The sequence below is a fragment of the Anolis carolinensis genome, chromosome 5, assembly GCF_035594765.1.
Source record: "Anolis carolinensis isolate JA03-04 chromosome 5, rAnoCar3.1.pri, whole genome shotgun sequence".
NCBI classification, from domain to species: domain Eukaryota; kingdom Metazoa; phylum Chordata; class Lepidosauria; order Squamata; family Dactyloidae; genus Anolis; species Anolis carolinensis.
In genome coordinates this window covers 89,865,643-89,883,867 of record NC_085845.1, presented here as the reverse complement: position 1 = coordinate 89,883,867, position 18,225 = coordinate 89,865,643, and the positions used below count along the sequence as shown (strand labels likewise).

Sequence of the window (18,225 nt, the reverse complement as noted above, 5' to 3'; positions counted from 1 at the left end):
ATGGTCCCTAAATACATGTGACCTGAATAAATAAACCTAATAAATAAATAAACAGAAAACTAACACCCACTCTTGTAATACAGTCTTCCTGTGTCTACTCAGTTCCACAGATCTGGTAAATGTGGAGTTGCATTCATGATAATCTCCCACCCTGCAACAGTATGATTTCACTGGCATTTGTAATTTTCACCAGCAGACTAGTATGCTTTATTATTGCAAGGACTTTTTGAAACAGTCTTGTCCCGCTCAGGGGATATAATTCAAGGATAGGACCATACTGTTAATCACACACAGGAATTTAGTGTAATCTCATCACAAAACATGTTTCCGTTTTCTCAAAGGAGTAGCTTTGAACGATCTTGTAATGAGAGTAGCAGTATGCAGATGTGTCTAAATGTAACCAGGCAACATGGACACAAAGGCCTCTTCCTAGAACACTCTGAAAGGCAAAAGAACAGGGTGAGCAATATCTCTCCATCGTCTCAAAACCGTATTTGTCCTCATCTACTTGACAATCAGCAGCTAACTCTCCTGACTACCATCTGGAGAAAAAATATTATGAATGTCTAGGCTGAAATTGCAATTAATTAGCTGGACATGATATGATTCAATGCTTCCTGTTGTACATTTTTTCATATGAAGATAGAAGTAAATATCAATGTTTTCCTGCTCTTTCTATCCAAAGAGCTTTTGTGTTCTGTTGTTCCATTCATCTATATATAAAAAAATGTGCATAATTTCCATGGAGTAAACAGCAAAACCACTGGACCAAATCACACCAAATTTGGCCACAAAAGACATAGTTATCCAATCTATGTCTTTCCATCAAAAACCCTATAAAATGAGGTCCAAATTACAAAAACCCTCCCAAAACCAAAAATTACTAACCATGCATGTGCAAAGGCCCCCCAGGAAACTTGGTGACGTTAGCCAGATGGGCAGGGCTTCAATTGCCACTGCATGCCGACAGCGAGTCATTATTATTGTTGTTGTTGTTGTTGTTGTTATTATTATTATTATTATTTATTATTGGGTTCCCAGGAACCATCAAAATGAACAAAGTCTGGCTGTCAGCATTAAAAAACCCTCTATAATCTGGACAGTAAATAAAGAACAATAAGGGCATTCCAGACAGAAAACAACCAGAGCCAGCTAACACCTCCCAACAAAGGATTCCCCCAGGGAGGAAACAACCACACTTTGAAGCTGCCAGCCTATTAAATGCTAATCAAGGTGAATAATTACAACATTCACACTTGCCCTCACAACAAGAACCCACTAGGCACAGCTAGCACTGTATATTATAAATGGTATTCAAATTAGATGGCAAGAAACCATGGATTGCTCATTCTTCTTCAGTCAATATGCCTGATTGAGGTTTTTTTTCTAACTGAGGTGAGTTCATATCTCTCATCTCATATCTCTATGTAAACGACTAACTGAAATTCCCAACAGTGAATAATAAAGTGGAGCTGGCTTGACATTTCCTTTATTAAACTGTGAGTTGAAGACCCCCCTCAGGGAGCCCTAGTATAGCATTACATCTCCTAGAAACCAATGTGGCCTCCTTTATCATGCAAGAAAGATAAAACTGAGGAAACACATAATCTCTAAAGGAAGCAGGTTACATTATAGGATGGTTTTCAAGAAAAGAAAACTTATCTGAATTAACCAGTAAGTGTCTGACGTATTTTAAAAATGACTTTAATTTTGCAAGATAACCATTCTGCTTTTGTAATATTGAATGCATGGCTGCTCAAAAAGTCTTGAACGTCTTTTCAATGTTTCTTGTCTAGTTAGTTTTAAATTTACTTTATATTTCTACAGTTTTGTCCTATGATATTTCCATATCCGTGTACTCTCCTCGATTATACTAATGAACTACTATGTGAGAATGGACGTGCCAGCCAGCCACACTGGTGCCTGTGGTATCCGTTTTGACTTTCTACCGGAGAGGCAAATTTTGACAGCTTTAACCTTGCTCTTCAGCCTGCTGTTTCTCACTACAATCACTTCTGATGTTATTGCCAAGGAGTCACGTAATATATGTGAAGAAATACAAATACTTCAAGGAGTTCAAGATGCAACAGCGGTCATAGGAAGAATATTCTTTTATCCCATATCACCATTTGCTTTTCAAGGGAAAATAAGCCACTATAAGGTATGCGGGCAAAAATCCAACTGAAGTTGAGGTTGTTGTGTGTTTGGTTTTTTCCGGGATGTATGGCCATGTTCCAGAAAGATTCTCTCCCGACGTTTCACCCACATCTATGGCAGGCATCCTCAGAGGTTGTGAGGATTGTTTTGTTCTGCTGAAATTGCTCGTGGAAACTCGAAGGGCAAGAGTGTGATATAACACAAACAGGCAACATTTCCTCTGTATTTCAGGCTATGTTGTGGCAACGTGCTACTTCTACAGATTGAATGGCCATTGTTCTAAATAATTAAATGACTGTTCAACTTGGGCCGATAACATCATTATGGTTATTACAGCACAACGAATGCTATTAAATTGCATTGCTTTTCTGTCATTAAACAGCACAGTTCTTTGTTGTGTTCAGTTAGAAGCAAGTCTCATTGCTTTCATTTAGGTTTATTATTTCTTAAGTCTGAGGCTGTGGCCTTAAATAACTCAGATACCTTCTACACTGCCATATAATCCAGAATGTCACATTATCTGCTTTCAACTGGATCATATGAGTCTACACTGCCATATAATACAGTTAAAAGCAGACACTCTGGATTTTACATGACAGAGTGTATAAGGCGCTTCAGAAAGCAACCTTTTAAGTCTTCCTAAAGTGTAGGTATGAGAGTGTGTGCATGCAAAACAGGAGGCATTGCCCTTCCAGATAAGAATTTGGCCCCAAGATATGAAATTTTCCACATTCCACAGATTTCTAGCATTGTAGTAACTTAAACATTAGTTGATCATTTAAAATAGAGTTTGGGTATCTAAAGAAAAGGAATAGATAAATGTGTTGTCGAAGGCTTTCATGGCCGGGATCACAGGGTTGTTGTATGTCTTTCGGGCTGTGTGGCCATGTTCCAGAAGTATTCTCTCCTGGCGTTTCACCCACATCTATGGCACATCTCTGAGTATGCCTGGCATAGATGTGGGCGAAACGTCAGGAGATAATACTTCTGAAACATGGCCACACAGCCCGAAAGACATACAAAAACCTTGGAATAGATAAAGTTACCAAGGGATACAAGCACTGCAAATACACAAGTTCTAGGTGTGAGTAATTGTTGATGGCTCAGTACAATTCTATGAATTCGAGTCTTGGAGGAAGTTTAATTGGCAGAATTCTTATTTGGAGGGGCAATGTCCTCATCCCTTTTGCTATTAGTTCTCTACCTCTTTCCTATGTTGAAATATGAATTGGCACCTTCAGATGGCTTTCTTACAGTTGTACGAGGGTTGAATGAAAAGTAATGCTTCCACCTTCATAATTCCTCAACAGATGTCAGTATTGGTATGTGGCAGATACTGGCTTGTTCAGTAGACTATCCTCTACAGTTCCATTTGGCAGGAAGCCTTAGCATTGAATGGTTGTGTTGTTTAAGTGCGAAGTATGGAACCCTGCGCAGTGGTCGGTCAATGCGACTTAAGCAATGTGCAGTCACTGAATTCTTGACAACAAAAGGTGTCACCCCAAAGGAGATTCATCAGAGAATGCAAGCTGTTTATGGTGATTGTGTTGATGTGAGTATTGTGCGTCGTTGGACAAGTAAGTTTAAAGATGTTGAGGTGGGAACATCTGACTTGCGTGACCGCAACCACCAAGTTTCACAAGCAAAAGATTGACAGATTGATTCAGGACAATCGTTATATCACTCAGAGAGAAATTTCAAGCATAATCGGCATTTCACAAGAACGTGTGGGTCACATTATTGCTTTGCTTGGCTATCGGAAGATCTGTGCACGATGGGTACTGTGAGACGTAGCTTCAGAAAACTTGTTCAACATTGGCAGAAATGTATCCAATTGTCTGGTGAGTATGCGGAAAAGTGAATAGTGGTAGTTAAAGAGCACATTCTAAGGATTATTTCTGCGTTTGATTTATTAAAATACTCCCATTCAAACCCAAGTAACGAAGGTCGAGGCATTACTTTTCATTCAACCCTCATAGGTTGCTTTCCTATCTCAAAAGACTTGCAACATCTGATTACTGATTAGGCACTTCCTGTTTTTTAATGAAAATTCTCAATCCTCCAACAATCAGATTAAAAGAAAGAAAGATTAAATGAATACAGAGTAATGCTTTCACATGACAATATGCTGTATAAACAAATACATTTCCAACTATTCTGTATTTCCACAGGTTACTCTGGCTAATGGTTCAGCTTTGCCAAAATGGTTGGAATATAACCCAAATGCTAAGACTCTTCAAGGGCTGCCATTGCTGGAGGAGAGTGGAAAATATCATCTAGCTATATTTGCCTATGGAGATGCATGTAGCCAGAAAACACCAGCAGCCAGGGCAAACTTTCAACTTCATGTTCAAGAAAGCCATCTTGCCAATAACACGGCAACAGACCCAAACCAAAAGTGTAACAGGTAAGATGCATTTCTTCCAAAAACAAATAAAAGTGACAATGATTTAGGACTAATTCCAATTGCTAATCCCAACTAGATTAGTTTAAGTGCTGACTTGCCATTCCGCAATAAATACAATGTGTCAACTCTGCTAGGAACATGCAAATGGATCTTGGCATTACTTCCTTCTCAAATATATAGACAATACCTTGAACTAAAGGTAAAAGGCTCCATATGATATATAGGGCTGGCTTCTTTTTCTCCTTTGAGCCATCCCAGTGTGCATCCCTGGTAGGTCCTCTGGAAGAGTATGGAATATACCTCAATATACTTGTAAGCTGTGCCTCCCTGTATCCAGGCATCTATAGTAAACAGAAACCCCTCATTGCATTATTCAGTGGCCTTTGCTAGATACAAAACAAGCAATCTTTTGGGTTGTAGAGTCTTACAGATCCAAGAGTGATATTGATCTCAGTTGTGTTCATGGAATCACCTTAGTTGCAGAGACAAGAAATAAAGAAAACTGGATTGATGGAAGGTGCTCATATAATAAAGTTATTTGTTATTCTTTTTATGTGCCTTCAAGTTGATTCTGGGTGCAACTACATTGTAGCATTAATGCAGTTTGATACCACTTTAATGGCTATGGCTCGAGCTGTGGAATCCTGGGACTTGTTGTTTCACAAGGTCTTTAGCCTTCCCTACCAAGGAGTACTGGTTCCTCACCAAAATACCAGTCCCAGGATTCTATAGCATTATTTATTTATTTATTTATTTACAGTATTTATATTCTGCCCTTCTCACCTCAAAGGGGACTCAAAATGTACACATACATGACAAACATTCAATGCCATATGAACATAGAGACAGATACTCAAAGGCAATTTATCATTCTCCAGCTTCCAGCTTCTTGAGGGTATGCTCAATTCTGGTCACAGGGGGAGCAGCTGCTTCATGTCGTAAATTAGTTAAATTAGCCTCCCCACATAAGCGGTACCTAAATTTCCTACTTGATACTGTGTTTCCCCGAAAATAAGAGTGTCTTATTAATTTTTGCTCCCAAAGATGCTCTAGGTCTTATTTTCAGGGGATGTCTTATTTTTCCATGAAGAAGAATTCACATTTATTGTTGAACAAAAAAACGAACATTTATTATATTCTGTACAGTAGTTGTCATCACAAACCAGCATAACCAGACAAACTGTGAATCCTAGCAATAATTTCTTGTTACTACCATTATTCCCATGTACAATAATCTATGGTACGTACATTTATCAATCCTGCATGCTTTGGTGTTCTGTTTGGCAGGCATGCTTTCAAACAAAAACTTTTCTAGGTCTTACTTTTGGAGGAGGCCTTATATTTAGCAATTCAGCAAAACTTCTACTAGGTCTTATTTTCTAGGGATGTCTTATTTTAGGGGAAACAAGGTAGATGCAGCTATCTTTCGGGTTGCTTAGGTCAACAACGAGCAGGGCTATTTTTTAATGGTTGGGTGTTCACTCCGACACGGGCTGGCTTCGAATTCATGACCTCTTGGTCATAGTGATTTATTCCAGCTGGTTACTAACCAGCTGTGCCACAGCATAGATCCATGGCAACTAAAGTGGTGTCAAACTGCATTAATTCTACAGTGTGAATGCGCCCTCTGATTTATGGTTGCCCGATCATAGAGTATTCTTGGCGGAATTTATTCAAAAGAGGTTTGCTATTGCCTTTGACTCAAGCTGAGAGAGTGTGACTTGCCCAAGATCACCTAGTGGATTTCCATGGCTGAGCAGGGCATTTGAACCCAGGTTTGAATCTGCTCTGTTTTGTTTATTTTGAATTGTTTTAGTCTGTTTTTTGTATTTTACATTGAATGTTTGCCTTTTATGTTGTGAACCACTCTGAGTCCCCATGGGAGATAGGGTGGAATAGAAATAAAGTTTTACTTACTAGTCTGACACACAAACAGCTACACTATCCTGGCTCCAAGAACTAAAGATAACCACATACAGATAATGTAATCCCAGAAAGCTACATAAGTGGAAAAGAACTGTTTGGACAGCCAAGGCAGGCAATTTTTGGCCACAGTTATACTTTTGAACTGTAGTATCCAGCAGTCCCTGCCAAGAAAGACGGTGGTTTGTGTTTTACTGGTCATGAAAAGAAATTACAGAGTACCCATTCCTGACTAGTCTAGAATCAATGTTTATGTTTAAAAAAACAACAACACAGAAAGTAAGGTAGTAAATGAATGGAGCAAATGAATACACAGTGTAGTGTTTACCATCTATACTGCAAGCATGCGGGATGTTTTGACATGACATTTTCTTCAAATACAAAGTTTGACCCCTAGTTTTTACAGCCAATAACAGCTAAGTAAAAGGCCAACGGTAATTTAAATAATGGGAAATGAAGGCACTTTGTGAAGCACAAATCCTGCTGTTAAGTTTGTTGTTCTAAATATGCATGCTTGAATTGAATGAAATTTACTTTTGAATAAATATGGATATTATGTGTCTAGAATATATTTTTATTCCAAAGTGTTGTTAATAGTGTATGGTTTGGATATTTCAGTGTTGGTTCTGGAGCACTGTGCGTTAAAGACATTTCTGTTACTTTTGCTGAAATTATAATCTCTGCGCCAAATACTCTAGAGATTCGGGAACGATTATATCTCATTTGCACCATGGCAGACTATCTCCATTTGGACCCTTCTTCACTTACTCTAACCACATTCAGTAACCACCTCAGGAATTTGACCGTGTTGGCTGAAGACATCAGATATATAAACCCGACAAAACAACACTCCATGGGAATCTATTGGCCAGTTGGATTTGGAGTCTTTGCTATGATGCATGAATTAATACAAGTTCTCCAACATAATGTTGAGTCAAACAACCTTTCACAATTGCTGGGATTTGAAATTTCTGGTTGGAGAGTACTTAAGAAAGAAAGCAATGGAAAAAAGCATTCAAGACAGAGGCGAAGGAGATACTTAATGGCAACTCCTAGACCTGTATTGAGACCAACCAGTGTTGAGACATTCACACATTTGTCACATACTCTGACCCAGTCTATTGTAAAACCAATCAAGAGTTCGTCTCTTTTGTATGATATTATCCCTACATATACAGATGCATTTTTACATTCTGTAATAAACCAAAAGGATTTACAAACCACAGACCTGGAAGTATTGCTGAATGTTCAGACTCAAGCGCTGGCATCTCCTATGTTTCAGGATGTCTCTTCTGAACTTTTACCTTCTTTGATGTCAGCCTCCACAGAACTTAAAGTGGTTTCTCAAACACCACCAATATCAGAACTGCAGCCTCAAGTGCCACAAGATATATACTCTACATTTAAGAAATCTGAGCCAGACCATGATTCCACCTTATATGATTCAGTCTTTTTGATGCCAGTCAGAAAAACCCAGCTTTCCAGCCCTTTCCACCACATAATGGACACTTGTCTTTCACCGCAAGTAATTTCTTCTGGCAAAAGATTATCTCTGGAATGTTTCTCAAGAGAAACAACAGATCAAGATTATAATGACTTGTGTAAACAAACAGCTTTGCACTTACTATCTGAAGATACACTTTTGAAAGTAAAGCTCGCTTTGCCATCCATACCCTCAACAGATCTAACAGCATCATCTGGATTTCCGTGTCTCAGTATTATCATGTCTTTGTTATTATCAGATGGTAGCTATGATAATGAAGGTTTACTTAGCAACTACAAATATGCCACAGAGTTATTTTTGTGTTCTCCAGCATTCAACCAGAATACAGGCTTCAGCATGTTTGGTATTACATCAATGTTTGAGACTACAGCTAGAAGCACCACTTTTGCACTGAAGCTTGAATTACTGCCTAACACAAGCTCATCTGTTCAGACGTACTACAGTGGCAAGATTCAAACCCTGGCAATTTATAGTGCTCAGGAGCTCAGGACATCATTATTTGCCAATTTCATGGAATCTGGATTATTGACTAGAACAAGTAGTATCCTGGCAATGTTTCCTTCTCAGTCATTATATCCACCAATGGAACTGACAACATCATTTGGACTCAGTAATATATTCCTAGCTGAAGAATTGTGGTCTAATGGGAGACAACATAGACCAGCGATGACTCAGGTCTATGAACATGCGCCAGAGTCCTTTATGATTTCACAGACACATACACATTTAATAACAAAATACAATATTTCAGCGATTACTTCAATTTACATGGAAACCTTCTTGCAGCAACAACAGTTACATTTCTTTTCTGTTACAGGATCCAATAATATTCTTCTAAGCAGCAAATTCATAGGCAAAGAAGAGGAAACAAAGCAGATATCTGAGAATTACTCTTATGAAACGTCAGTGCTCGCCTCACCTATAGAATTTGCAAGCAGTCCCAAGTTAGATGTTTCTGTGAATGAATATGGTTTTTATGATGGCAATGTTGTTACAACTCTTTTCGCACATCATGACTTTTTACAATTGCATATGAGTGTTTCAAGCTTGGAAAGTTCATTTGAAACCAAAAGAAACATCCAAGTGGCCAGTGAGTCTCTCACAACGCCAGTTCAAGAATCAACTCTTCTCTCTAATAAAGAAATGCCTGCACAGAATGGATTCTATGCTACCACGTTGTGTCAAGGGGCAGAAGGTAAGTTATGTGCTATTCGTGGAGTGCTTACTTTACACAAACCATTCACAAAGATTTCATGATATGGGACAAGCAGTTTTTTTAAAAAATAATGTTGTGTATGCAATTTTTAATATAGCCTAGGAGACTTTTCAGGCTCTAGTGACTACTGTTTTCTCGTCCACTTATAATATATGTTAAGAGTATTAATTATAGCAGTATAAATAATAATTTTAGAATTCTTCTCTGCTTTTTTGCTTCAAATAACAAGAACCCTCATGGATATTATAGCAATGTAATTTTAAAAAAAATCATAAGCAGCCATCATGGTGGGTGAAACTGGAGTGCCACCTAATCTAACATTTTGTTTCCAGATTCTGGGAGGGTCATAAGCCATTGTTTGCCTTCAAGATTGCTATTCATATATACTATTGGGTTCATTGTATAGCAGCAACCACCTTCTACAAAAGTATTCTGCAAAGTCTTTGAAATACGCAGAATAACAGACATTTCTAAGTCAATTCAGACTTTAATAGTTTCTCCTCATAGGGCTAGATCCAATTCTTTACTTTGAATTCTGTGCCCTATTTCATGGCTGATTTGAATTTGTTTTTTTCTCATATTTTTATTATTACTGTATTATTTTATATTCATAACCATAATTACCATACTTTTGCCTTTTCCATTCCCTTCTCCTTCCCCACACCCACTCCTCCTCGTTCCCTGTTGACAACTTAATCCTTTTTTCTCCTTACATGAGCCTTCTTTCCATTCTATCCAATTTTTTCTTCCAGCTTTCATCATCTGGTTTAACAGTCTGTAGCCATCTACTAAATGGAGTCCAGATTTCTTTAATTTTCTTCTGTTTCTTTGACCATGTTGTTTTGTTTGCTTCTTATAATGTCCATAAAATCCAGTTGTATTTGATCCCACATATATTCATACCATTTTTCAAATGTCCATTTCTTTTTATCTTTCCACCCCCAAGCTATTACTGCGTGTGCTACTCTAAACATTGTCATCATTAATTCTTGGTCTTGGTCCTTAATTCTTCTATCACCATTGACAAAATTTGCATATTTATATCAAAAAAAATTAGCACAGCGTTCCCTCACTTATCACGGGGATTACATTCCAGGGCCACCCACAATAAGTGAAAATCCGCCAAGTAGGGACACTATATTTATTTTAATATTTATACATTATTTTAGTAGATATACACTATTTTAAGTCTTTATCAACCACTTGTGTGTTGATAAATCGCCTACTTCTCCTCCTGTTGCCTCTTGGGCTCCTTTTCTCTCCCTTTGGCTTCTCCTTCCTCCCTTCCTTAGGTTGTAAATTGTATTTTTTATGATTTATAATAGTCTTTTAGAGTTTATTGAAAAACCGCGAAATAGCAAATCCGCAATAAGCAAACTGCAAAGTAGTGAGGGAACACTGTATGTAATTCAACCTGGTTTAGGATTTGGTTCCAGAATTCTTATATTTCTTCTTCACATTCCTACCATAGATGTGAGTACCATGCCTCCCGACTCCTACAGTGCCAACATTTGGGATTTAATCCCTGAATGATGTGTGCCTGCTGAACTGGTGTCTATACCATTTCATAATTATTTCACTTCTAATTCCTTATATTTTTCCATTTTTATTTTATTTAAACCATTGATTATCTTTTCTATCTTTTTTTTCCTAGAAAAAGCTGATTTGAATTTGTATGGTGCCAAACTAGGTGTTGACTAAGACCTTGCCTTGTGACTAGAATGATAGAATCATAGAGTTGGAAGAGACCTCATAGGCCATGTAGTCCAACCCCTGCCAAGAAGCAGGAAGCTCGCATTCAAAGCATCCCCGACAGATGGCCATCCAGCCTCTGTTCAAAAGTCTCCAAAGAAGGAGCCTCCATTATTACAGTGCCATTATGACAAGATTCCTTTTACAGTTCAACTGAAATATCTAATTATGCCTCATCCTTTGTATAGACCCATTTTCTTTTGAATCAAATTTCTTAAAATCAGCATAGTAATCATACAATTTCATCATTTCACAGATACAAACATCTTGACACTTGCTTCAGACATGTCTCCACAAGGCATAGGAGCAATACGGACTCCTTTATTTCCTACATCACAGATCATGCCCATAGGTAAGACATAATTAAAACTTCAAATATATGACTTAATATTCTCCCCTTCCCATGCCAGATACCAAATGGTACTCATTTTTGTCAGTGTTATAAAGTGGGGGGGCATATTCTATAATTTACTCTTTCTTTATTTCTAACAATTCATGTTTTGCCACAAACTTGTCAAACAGAGCAGGTGATTTTAATACATTACACATTTTCCTTCCCAGAGAACATGGACTACAGTAGAGACTCACTTATCCAACATAAACGGGCCGGCAGAATGTTGGATAAGCGAATATGTTGGATAATGAGGAGGGATTAAGGAAAAGCCTATTAAACATCAAATTAGGTTATGATTTTACAAATTAAGCACCAAAACATCATGTTATAAAACAAATTTGACAGAAGAAGTAGTTCAATACGCAGTAATGTTATGTTGTAATTACTGTATTTACGAATTTAGCACCAAAATATCACGATGTATTGAAAACATTGACTACAAAAATGCATTGGATAATCCAGAACATTGGATAAGTGAGTGTTGGATAAATGAGACTCTACTGCATTTGCAATGGCTGGAATGATGAGATGGTTCAACAGTATAAGGGATGTAATGTGTTTGTAGAGCAGAAGGAAAAGGTTTGGGCACAAAAGAAAGGATGGACAATTTCCCTTCAAAGGTCTCCAAGTGTATTTTAACAACACTTGTGCCTTATCTGCTCAGAACCTCAAACTACCATCTTTCCTATCAGTTGGCTATTGGGATGGAGATTTACAGTTTTACCATGTACTCTTCTCTCAGGGGAGGCATAGAAGAGAGCCCCACAGAGTGAAAAAAGGCTTTTTATCACTCATTGCCTCAGCAGCAGGGTTTTAACTTACCACCTCATCAGACGGGCTACTTTCCCCGTCGTACAGTTTGCTCTTCCCTTTCAGGATGAAGCTAATTACACAACTCGCATGTACTTCTGGACGGCCTCCATCGTGAAAGGGAAGAGCAAGTGGCGTATGTCACCGCTGCCTTCAGAACAGCGGGGGGAAGCCAGGCGGCAACTCTTTCCCCTGTGGGATGGGGGTTGGGGCAAATCATGCAATGCAGGGTGTGGAATGACGGGTTCTCCACACACACACACACACACACACCCGCTGGGTCCCCCTAGATTCGCCACAATATGGGCCTTTATGATGAGGTCCTTAATCCCCTTCCCACTCTGCTTTTCTTTCAGTATTATACGAGGGTTATCCAGAAAGTAGATTACGTTTTGGAATTAAAAATGAACAAAGTATAGGAAAAAATCTTTATTATATGCAATTGAAAGCCACACTTAAATACTATTTTTATACATAGTCCCCATTCAAATTTAGGTACTTTTCATAGCTATTAATGAGCTTGAGAATTCTTTCATCACTAAATTCTCCCGCTTGCGTCTTGCTGGCTCAGGGGGGAAACCAGGTCAGTGCGCCGAGATGGGCAAAGCAGCGCGGGCAAAGTCCGGGTTTGTTGTTGTTGTCCTTGCGGGGCAGGAGGAGGAGGAGGGAGCCTGACCCAGGCAGGAGTTCACAGCGGTCGCCATAACCTTCCTTGCCAACATCGTTGGCAAGCATTTGCAAAACCTTAGACATCGCTCCCTCGTCCTCCTCCTGCCCCGCAAGGACAACAACAACAAACTCGGACTTACCTTTGCTGGGACCCAGCGCCTTGTTGAGCTGTTGATACTCCGACACAAAGAGGCAAAGCTCGGGATTAGGAGGCTGGGCACACCTGAGTCCAGACGGCTTTGCCCGCACCGCTTTGCCCGTCTCAGCATGCTGACCTGGTTTTCCCCCCTGAGCCAGCTAGATGCAAGCGGGAGAATTTCATGACGAAGGAATTCCCAAGCTCATTAATCCCTATGAAAAGTACCTAAATTTGAATGGGGACTATGTTTAAAAGTAGTATGTAAGTGTGGCTTTCAACTGCATATAATAAATATTTTTTCATATACTTTGTTCATTTTTAATTCCAAAACGTAATCTATTTTCTGGATAACCCTCGTACTATGGAGACTGAGAATGGTTCAATTCCGGGTATATATACACTGCCAAATCAAAGCAGTTTAATTCTGCTTTGCCAAGTTCAATGCTATGGAATCATAGGAGTTGAAATTTTATAAGGTCCTTAAACTTTTCTTGTAAAGAGTGCTGGTGTGTCAAAAAACTATAATTCAATGATTCCATAGGACTGACCCAAGACAATGAAAGTAGAAATCAATGAAATCAAACTGCATTAATCAAATAGTGTTGATGCACCCCCAGACTATAGAAATTAGTTGTCGGATGAGAATCAGTTGTCTGATGTTGGAGCACAATAGAGGAGACAGGTCAGAAAAAAATTGGTGAGGTAAACGAATGTAATCAAATACAGTAGAGTCTCACTTATCCAAGTCTCGCTTATCCAAGCCTCTGGATTATCCAAGCCATTTTTGTTGTCAATGTTTTCAATATATCGTGATATTTTGGTGCTAAATTCATAAATACAGTAATTACAACATAGCATTACTGCATATTGAACTACTTTTTCTGTCAAATTTGTTGTATAACATGATGTTTTGGTGCTCAATTTGTAAAATCATAACCTAATTTGCTGTTTAATAGGCTTTTCCTTAATCCCTCCTTATTATCCAAGATATTTGCTTATCCAACGTTCTGCCGGCCCGTTTAGCTTGGATAAGTGAGCCTCTACTGTACTTTATAAATTGGTTTTCCCAGTACATGTCAGATTATTGAAAGCTTAATTTTCTACATGTCTCCCTTATTACTTCCCACATATGTAGATCAGATAAACAACTCCCCAAGAGTCGTTAATGCTCTTAAATGGATAACTGCAACAATTGGATACAAATTCTTCTTTTCAATACCGGAGGATACATTTTATGATCAGGAGGATGGAAATACAACCCAGCTAACCCTTGGAATAATACCAACAGGTGGCTCACCAACAGGTCTGGAAAGCTGGCTGCAGTTTAATTCAAGTTACCAAACTATGTATGGATATCCACTTGATATAGACTTTCAGTATTCGCCCCAAGAATTTTTACTCTTTGCCACAGATTCAGGGGGACTCAGGACTTCAAATACTTTCACAATAGAAATGCTCAGGCAATCCACTACCCCATGTCATATTTATACTGTAAGAACAAAAAATAGCTACCACTCATTTCTAAGAAATAGAGAAAATGTTAATTTGTTTTTTGAGAAACTTTCCAATTATTTGACTACTGGAAGGTCTGGCAACATGGTGATACTGCACCTCAAACCAGGATCTACCAGGATCACATGGTACAGCGAGTCTTTTTGTACAACAACCAGCAACTGTGCAAGGGATGAAATACAGGACGTTCTACTCCAGCTAGGAGTACCTGGTAGAAAGCTTAATCCAAATTTTGTTGAAGCAATGCTGCCAGACTACAAAATTTATCAAATTGAAGATGTTGAATATGGTGGAACCTGCTCATCTACTATAAAACAACTAAATGAATCCCTAGTGTCCAACAAGACTTTAACTACATTTCAAGACTACTGTTCCTGGGTAGGAAACCTCTTCTCTATTTTGCTCATCGGCATATGCACTGCAGTTCTGGTAATTCTGATAGTTACCCTTCACTTCTGTAAGTATCAGAAGGGAACTGTGGGATCACAATCAGCATCTGTTAATGAAAGGCCTTTATTTACCTACATCGATTTGGAAATGGATATGCTGAGACCCCGGAAGTCACCTGTACTTGACCAAGAGGCCCCACAATCGGCCCAGCTGTGGTTATCCCTTCCACCACCTTCCCATTCGTATTTCTGTAGATCAAACACAACCCATGTTGCCTCAAGTTTACCACCGCCTCCAAGGTATAAACTTCCCCCACCTTATGTAATGAAAGAACCAAGTCAGATGCATCATGATTTTAGTTATAGATTTTAGTTATCTCAAAGCTAGATCATACTGAGAAGATAATTCAGGAAGAATTTAAGAACCCTTATGTTAGCACAGGTAAATCAGATTGTTAGTAATCATAAATTTGGATATTCTAGTAATTATTCATGTAGACATAACACAAAACAGCAGAACTAACCAAGTGTCAAGTATAACAGATTTAGATGTTTAAAAATCTGACTTCACAGAGCTATGTATTTTCTATAAATCATGCACCTACCATGCAGGAAAAAAGAGGCAAGAATAAAACGATGACCCCATAGTTTGAGAATATAGTCAGAGTTTCCTACTATGCTGCTGTAAAGGGCAGCAGGAAAAAAAGGAACTAAGGCCACAGCCCCTTCTTTGGCCTACATTACCCTCTGGTGAGGGTGGACGGAGCCATAGCCACAAACCTTCAGCTTTTCAGAGGTTTCCATTGATAGCTGTACAGGTGCACCAAGTACCATATGTACTCATTTCAACAGACACCACAAAGAAGAAATTGCTATTATGTCTCATATTCTGATACAAATGCCTATTTAAAGAGTTACTGGATGTCTCCCAAAATGTATTACTTACCTCCATATACGCTCAATGTTTATTTTATGGCATAATAAAACAAGCTAAGTTATGAAACACAATTAAGCTACAAGAATAAATACTGTAAAAGCTATTAAGTAATTGGTATGTATTATTAACATACTGTTAAGGAATTTGTCTCTTTAAACTAAGACATTTTTCTACCCTGCAGTGGTCTGTTAAAATGTTTACTGTTTTTAAAAGTCATCTTATTAATGTATACTTAAGAATACCCATGTGAAAGTAATTCTTCACAACAATGCAAAATTATAAAATTTAATTATTGTAAAACACACACTCCATTATGTTACTTACACAGGTGTATTATTTTAAAATGTTCTATGTTCCTATGCAGTTTCTGGGTAATAGTTTCTGCATTCCTGCATGGTAGGAGGATTGGACTGGATGGTCCTTGTGGACTCTTCCTCCTCTGCAATTCTAACATATTAGCTTGTGTTTCATTTAAAATGTGTTTAATATTAGTTAATCTTGTATCCTTTCTGTTGAACTGTATTAAATATGGATCACATTTTTGTTCCGTTTCCATATACTCTAAAAAGTGCCACAATTTGTATCTGAAAAACAGATTATAGTTTGGTATTTTACAATGGCTGCTTGCCAAATAATCAAAATTGCTTCCAAATCTCAGAAGAGGGATTAATGCCTAATCTCAATAGGAAGGAGCCAAAGCAGCGATTTTGGCTGGATAAAGTACTTTAAAACAATTAGCAAGAAATGCAGTTGAAACAACATGGGGTCACTTCTGTTAATTCATGGATTTAAAAATTGAAAAAATATACATGTTCGGCTCCTTAAAAATTATTTAAAACAACTGTTTCCCTCTACTTCCATACTTCAAAACTAAATTGTGCTGGCGACTAGGACTAAAAATTGGCATATACTACATAAGGCATCTGTGACAACAAATCACAGAATAATATTGTCTCAGTAGCTTTTTAAACCACATCACAGGGACAGTAGCACAAATAAAAGGTGGAAACCTTCTGCAACTGCTTTTGCAATTGCTTTTGCAATGGCAGCTGACCTGCAGTAAATTCCACCTCATAATACCGAGTTGGCAAGATCTCTTTTCCCATTTCTTGCAGAAACATCCAAGGTCTTTCAACCCTTTTAGTAATCTTTTTAAGCCCCTTGCTATACAGTATGCTCTCCCCCAAAAGATCAAATGGAGAATTATTTGTGTGAACAAGGGTCGCACAGAAGGGATCTACAGCAATTTTACAATAAAAACAGCTATGTTGCTGTCTCTGAAATATGCAATTGAACACAGGAGTGAAAACCACACTATACCATTTGTGTGATGGTCCATTCTGTGACTTGATCCAATTAATACTGGCTGCTATGTACAACCCAGTTGACAGTGACGTTTCTCATGATATCATGCAAGAATGATTGTTTGTAGACCTATATATAGGGTATACAGTGAAAGTAGTCTAGCAAGAATGACTGCCTAACTCAGGCTGTCAAGTACAAATATGGCAGAATTTATTCATCAATATAAAAAGTTAAACTCTCTCTGCACATCTTCAAAGCAATTTCAGAGCCCATTTTTGCTCAAGGCTAAAACCAATGAGCTTCATGATTGTATCAAAGGCCCCTGGCTTCGATAATTGAGTTTTTAAGTATTGCTCTGTTAAAAAAAGAGTCTTCTAATTAAAGTATCTCTAAATATGACAACAACCACAACAACAGCACCTTGTAGAAAATACCATGGTAGTTTTCATAGAATAGTAGAGTTGGAAGAGACCTCATGGGCCATCCAGTCCAACCCCCTGCCAAGAAGCAGGAAATCGCATTCAAAGCACCCCCGACAGATGGCCATCCAGCCTCTGCTTAAAAGCCTCCAAGGAAGGAGCCTCCACCACAGTCCGGGGGAGAGAGTTCCACTGTCGAACAGCCCTCACAGTGAGGAAGTTCTTCCTGATGTTCAGGTGGAATCTCCTTTCCTGTAGTTTGAAGCCATTGTTCCGTGTCCTAGTCTGCAGGGCAGCAGAAAACAAGCTTGCTCCCTCCTCCCTATGACTTCCCTTCACGTATTTGTACATGGCTATCATGTCTCCTCTCAGCCTTCTCTTCTGCAGGCTAAACATGCCAAGCTCTTTAAGCCGCTCCTCATAGGGCTTGTTCTCCAGACCCTTAATCATTTTAGTCGCCCTCCTCTGGACGCTTTCCAGCTTGTCAACATCTCCCTTCAACTGTGGTGCCCAGAATTGGACACAGTATTCCAGGTGTGGTCTGACCAAGGCAGAATTAGAGGGGGAGCATGACTTCCCTGGATCTAGACGCTATACCCCTATTGATGCAGGCCAGAATCCCGTTGGCTTTTTTAGCTGCTGCATCACATTGTTGGCTCATGTTTAACTTGTTGTCCACGAGGACTCAAGGT

The 18,225-nt window shown here is 38.6% G+C and overlaps 1 protein-coding gene across 1 annotated transcript; it reads left to right on the top strand.

Annotated features, from left to right (window-relative positions):
• Positions 1-1,345: 1,345 nt before the first annotated feature.
• Positions 1,346-16,300, top strand: LOC103278953 (uncharacterized). Its single transcript, XM_016993957.2, has 6 exons — positions 1,346-1,674; positions 1,828-2,161; positions 4,329-4,564; positions 7,106-9,186; positions 11,216-11,311; positions 14,107-16,300. The coding sequence occupies exons 2-6, from the start codon at positions 1,877-1,879 to the stop codon at positions 15,243-15,245; spliced, it is 3,837 nt and encodes a 1,278-aa protein (XP_016849446.2). The 5' UTR covers positions 1,346-1,674; positions 1,828-1,876; the 3' UTR covers positions 15,246-16,300.
• The last annotated feature ends 1,925 nt before the right edge of the window (positions 16,301-18,225 follow it).